Raw genomic sequence first — 6,000 nt, 5'->3', positions numbered from 1 at the left:
GGAGACCGGGCTCTGCGCCCGGCGCGGCCCAGGCCGGCGGCCCAGCGACCACCGACATGGAGCGAGCTCGGGCGGCCGAGTAGCCGCCGCTCCCGGAGCCGGGGGCGAGTGCCGCCCGCAGCCAGTCAGGCCCCTGGGAGAAGCGGGGTGAAAAATGAAGAGTTTTCATCGGAATCCGTTGGAAATAGGACTAACTGCAAAGCCTTAAAAAGAAGGACCTCGGGAGGAGAAAGGGAAAGCCTCCTCCGGGGAAGGCTTGGCGTGCTCCGAGTCGAGGGGCTGCTTCAGGGACCTCACCCCCTCCCTTTCCCTCCGGAGAAATTGCCGCTGATGCGTTATCCAAGTGGTGGTTGGGAGGATTTGCAGCAGAATTTTTGGTTTTCCCTCCCCCTTATATACATTCTGGTTTTTTCCTTCCTTTTCGATTTTCCTTCTGCTTGGGAAGTGAATTGCTGATGCAGATCGGACTTAATTCATTAATGATGCAGCTGGATTCGTTTCAGGATTATGTTGCACGAGTTGAATTTTGAATGAAGGAGAAGAGTTTTTTTTTTTTTTAAAGAAGTGTTGACTCTTTGGTTCTCAGTAGTTTTTAATTATTTTATTTAAATATACGATTTAATTGTATTATTCTTTTAAAAATGTTTTAAATATATTTTATGGTAACTTTCCCTCAAAATATATGTATATGTGTGAAATAGAAGACGCTTCAGTTAAGTGAGGTTACTGGTGTGTTGGATGTTGAATTCAGCACCGGCATTGCATGACAGTTGTTTGAATAACAAGTGGTTTATTTTTAAAACCACACCTTTTAAAGTCTAGGTTCAAATAATCATCGTCAAAATCGGTTCAGTATTTGAAAGAAAAACCAGCAGAAGTTGAAGCAAACATGTCTGGAGAAGTGCGTTTGAGGCAGTTGGAGCAGTTTATTTTGGATGGGCCCGCTCAGACCAATGGGCAGTGCTTCAGTGTGGAAACGTTACTGGATATCCTCATCTGCCTTTATGATGAATGCAATAATTCTCCATTGAGAAGAGAGAAGAACATTCTTGAATACCTAGAATGGGGTAAGTTTGTATGTAAAATAAAAAACTCTTTAGCTAGCCATTATGGTTTAATTGTTACAGAAAGTTATCATGATAAACTCTCTGTAATGAGTATATAAATATATATTGTGTTTACACAATATATATTATGTATTTAAATACATTATACATAATGTGTTTAAATATATATACAATAAAAGAGTGGACACCAATTATTCAAGGTTTTTTTTTTTTTGTAGTTTTCAGTATTTTCCCAAGAGTAAAAGCATGCTACTCAGTTGTTGCCTAGTTACATATATCCCCATATCTCTTCCCTCTTGGCGTCTCCCTCCCTCCCACCCTCCCTATCCCACCCCTCTAGTGTTGCCTAGATTTAATGTGGGACTTATGAGGAAGAACTTATGTTTTTTGGTCAGCAGTAGGAGATTTTGAATAATTCTGTGATGGGCAAAAATGGATTATTGCTCGCTTTGCCGAGAGCGTGGTGGTATAACAGGCATTCAGTTGAAAGATATTTATTAGTGGAAGCATTCCTTCCCAGGCTTTGGAAATCACTCTGGAAATGGGAGGAGATACTAAAATATCTTAGGTCAACAGGAACTTGAAGGTGGTCATCAGTGGGTTTTATCACATCTCTATATAGTACAAGCAAAGGAAATTACTAAACACGGACTTGCCAAAAATTGTCATGTTTGTCAGATGACATAAATAGTTTAAGAATTTTGTGATAGTATTTGGTAGAGAATGTTTGGGAGCAGCTCCTGCCTGCCTGAGAGTTAGATTTACTCTAAATTTAATTCAAACCTAAACTGGCTAAATTTTTGTCTTCATTCTCCTAAATATAGATGTGATTTAGAAGAGCTAGGTAGTGGAGTAAATCAATGATGAGAGCAAATGCTCCATGTGACCTTCAAGCTTGAAGGCTTGGCTTAAGTTCTGTTTCCGATGTTACATGTGAGCAAGTTCCAACATCCACCAGTTCTCTGTGGGAAGAGTACACATCATCACATACCATACTGTGTATAGTACATGGCAGTGTACCTACATTGGTACATTGACTTTTGAAGGATATTAGCTAAAGAAGTTATTTTGTACCTTTGGAATACCAATATTTGAGTTTGTTGGAAAGTTTTTATAGTAAAATGTTTTTGTTTCCAAGTAAATCTTTATTTTTCTGAAGTAAAAGTCAGTTGGTGATTATTTCGTTTTTTTGACTTGAAATTTATTAAAAATTCGTTTGTCACGTAAATCACTTACTCAGGATTGCCTACACATCATAACTTTAATTATTCAATTTGTCAGTATCAGAAGTTTTCTAGCAACTTGATGTCGTAAGGGTTAAAAAACATATATATATATATATATATATATGAAATGTGAATAGAATAATTTTTAAAAACAGATTACTAGACTCATACTGGGAATGTAAGAATTCTAAATGATCTTTCAAGAGACTGCTCTCTTAAGAATGAAACAGTTTTGACTTTGGTACTGGATTTGTGAATATATGTCCCTTATTTTTATGTGTAAAGTATTTTATAAAGCATGTGTAGTTTTACACCTCACGTTTAATAAATTTAGAAAATTTTTAGTTTTTTTTTAAGATTTAAAGAAAAGGTTTTGATACTTTTAGAGATTCAGTTCTTGAATTATGGTTTCATAGCGATACTCTAGTCTATGATTATGATTGTCATTTTAATATCTATTATTTCTCATCTGCAAAATGGTGGGAGAACTCTTCGTATGTACCAGTTGTAAATGTAATTTAAAAATATGATAAAAAACTATATCCTCAATTGCCTTTTGGTGATTAAGAATTTACATTTATGTTATGAGATATTTTTCTGTATTATCAGAATAATTTATATATATTTCCCACTAAATATGTTTTCTTGGATCTTGTTTCTTATATCTGTATTAAAAAAACCCTTGTTTGTATATATTTAATTTAAGCCAAATAAGCCAAAAGTCAAATAAGTGATTGGCCAAATACATTTTATTTTTATTAGCAGATTTTAAACAATTTCAAGCAAGGGACTTTTCACAATTTTAAAGTAAATTATGTTTTAGTAGTATCCTTCATATTTTGTCTTTTAGAAGTCTGGTGTGATGTAACAAAATCTCTTAAGTAAACTCCTGTTGTGTTTCTCAGTAATAAAGAACGAGAGACTAGAATTTTTAGGCAGTTATTTTGTAGGCTTTGGGACTAGGCAGTGTCTGTTAAGTCTTAGGCGTTTTTAAGTTGGAGTGTGAGGTCGTGAAAGTGGGAGTTACCAACCATAGAAGTTTGGGTAAGGAGGAAGGAAGGAAAGAATGGAAAAAGCTGTCAAGAAGTGCATCATGAGTAGTAGTATTTACTACCTTTTAAGTTTTTTGAGAATTTAGGTTATTTAAGAATGCCAGTCTCCTCATTTAATTATTGAAATAGATCAACTGTTCTCGTACGAATTGATTACTACATTTTGGGGAAATGTCTTATTGGATTCTCACTACCTAACATTATATAAAAAACAAGTTAGATTAAGGAAGTTTCTAGATAGTGAATTGACCTCAATTTAATATTTTAAATATTATTTTTTTGGTCTGTGATGGAAATTGAAAGGGATTATTTGTTGGGGTTAAATTTGGTAATTTAGGTTTGCCTTAAATGATACAATTTTTAGTTTGAGTTTTAAAAGACCCAATATTTGCAACAGAAGAGCTGTAGTGGTTAAATACTAGTACATGATGTATATTTGTTTGGCTGTCTATATGAATGGAAGTGTCATCTAGATATGCCTTATTTTTATGCTGGTGGTACTTTTAAAAATGAAGTCAGCAAGATTCTGACTTGCTTCATTTCCATCAATTTCACTTTATTCCTAGTTATGGCCCATTTCACTTTTCTACTGATACAGTTAATGTTTGCTCATTACAGTATCATGACAGTAAGAAAGCTGACAATTCAGTTAGTTTTTTTTTCTTTTTTTTGATAGCACTCCTTGCATTTGGTGCTAATGGCTTGAGGGAGGAAACAAGTAGAGCTCTAGAGAGGAAGAGGGGATTAAGTCACCGAGCAATAGAGCAAGGGGACAAAGAGTGCCTTAAGGCCATATATCACTTTTAGATTTAATAAGATTATTATTTTTATGAAATATTATATTTTCCTGTTATATACAACAAGCTTTGAAAGATTATGTTTTGTCCTTTTTTTTAAGTTGTTGAAGTGGTTATGGTTTGTATGTTTTGTTTATAAAATAATAGTTCTGTTATCAGTAGTGTGACTCTAGAGTTAAGTTACAGTAGAGCTGTAGAAGTAAAAATAACTTTTACATTATAAGCTAATCTGCTAATAATGACTAAATGAATATGTTATTCATTGAATTGGTGAAATGGAAAATCAGAATTTTAGGGAATTCTTAACCAAGTTACTTAAAAAATAGGCATAAGATTATATTACTCAATACAAAAAAAGAAATGCAGAACTATCTGTATATGGCCAACTGTATTTTGATGCTTTGTGAATCTTGGACTTTATAACATTTCATTTAAATTATCCTTAAACAACAGTAATTTTATAGTTTATTCAGTGTATACACACACACACAATAGTCTGAATGACTAATAAACTTGTTACTAGAGTACATCAGCAGGTACTGTGGTTTAAACTTTTCATTTTATTAGAGTAGTTTCAAAGCTTATTCATGCTTTTGATATGTGGGTCATTTAAGTGAGATGATGATGCCTTGATTAGAAGAATCTGAATCTTTTCTTTGTTCTTCACTTATGTTGTTCCTCGTTGTTAGCTTTTCCTGAGTAGAATTTATTAATCATACCAAATTACCAATAAGTTCATTTAATACACATGATTAGGTTTATTTTTATTTAAGTCCTCAATTAGGATCATCATAAATGTCACCAGAAATATAGGTTGGGCATTTGTTTCCTTTATACTAGTCACCTAATAATCTAGTCTCTTCTAAGAGTGATAGTAAGCACAGTTATTTGGTCTAACACAATGCTGGCATATGATAGAAGCATGCAATAAGTGATGGCTATTATTTTTCCATTTCCATTGTGTTTCTCTCTTTTTTAAAGGATGTACTGCTCCATGAGTGTGAACAGGGATGTCAGGAATAACACTAATAATTTTAGGAACTTATTTCATATGGAAATGTAAGGCATACCTTAACATAGCAGTGTAAAAACACGTAGCATAATGTGTTGGAAATTTTATGAAATGTTCCATAATTCCTGGGACTTGGTTAATATTAGATGGTAAGCCCAGGCTATTTTAGGGTAAAAGAACTGAACTTGTTACAAATTAATATTTTATTCTACTACTCTTTTATGGTAGTCAAAAAAAATTCTTCCAAACCCTTTTCTATTCATGTACACTTATTGCCAGTATATTGTATATATTGCTCATTGTTTTTCATCCTATTGGTTTTGATAGGTTTTAGAATCAATTTACTAAGTCCAACCAGCATTTAAAAAATTAAATATACTAGAATATATCAAGTACATCATGTGTTGAAAGAATAAATATTGTTATACAGAACTTGTGTTTTCTTACATTTCTTACCGAAGATTGGAAGCAGAAGAGTTTGAATTCTAGTGTAGATGACGCTAAAACATGTTCACTGTTTAACGGTGAAAAAATTATAGACCTAGTTCCCTTTTTCAGAAAGTACACATGATTAAATTTGGGACAGACTGAAGAATTTAAAAGAAAGGAGTTTAGGTAGTGACAGGATACTTGGAAGGAGGGAGGGAGAATGGGAGAGGGGAGAAATGAGAAAATGAGCATGAATACACTGTTTTCCTGGGTTGCTACTTTAGTCTGATTCGTGAATACTTGAGTATTCTTAATTTAGAAGAATTTAATGGACAGGGGAATTCATTCGATTTTGTCTTTGATGGTTCATTTCCTTTTTTTTTTTTGACATTTTTCCTTTTCTGACTTTGGGCTCCT

General features: G+C 33.7%; 1 protein-coding gene across 4 annotated transcripts in view; it reads left to right on the top strand.

Moving 5' to 3' along the window:
* The first annotated feature begins 572 nt into the window (after nucleotides 1-572).
* The window catches only part of CDC42BPA (CDC42 binding protein kinase alpha), a 306,002-nt gene continuing 300,574 nt past the window's right edge, over nucleotides 573-6,000 (top strand). For 2 of the 4 annotated variants that reach the window (XM_024739083.1, XM_024739076.1), the window contains exon 1: nucleotides 573-1,067. In XM_024739083.1, coding sequence (XP_024594851.1) covers nucleotides 890-1,067 — 178 coding nt within the window. In that variant the 5' untranslated portion in view covers nucleotides 573-889. The remainder of the gene's footprint in view (nucleotides 1,068-6,000) is intronic. The other 2 variants (XM_024739069.1, XM_024739060.1) reach the window with 1 other exon arrangement.

This window comes from Neophocaena asiaeorientalis, unplaced genomic scaffold (genome assembly GCF_003031525.2).
Source record: "Neophocaena asiaeorientalis asiaeorientalis breed wild unplaced genomic scaffold, Neophocaena_asiaeorientalis_V1.1 scaffold347, whole genome shotgun sequence".
Lineage (NCBI taxonomy): Eukaryota > Metazoa > Chordata > Mammalia > Artiodactyla > Phocoenidae > Neophocaena > Neophocaena asiaeorientalis.
This window is presented reverse-complemented; position numbering and strand designations above follow the sequence as displayed.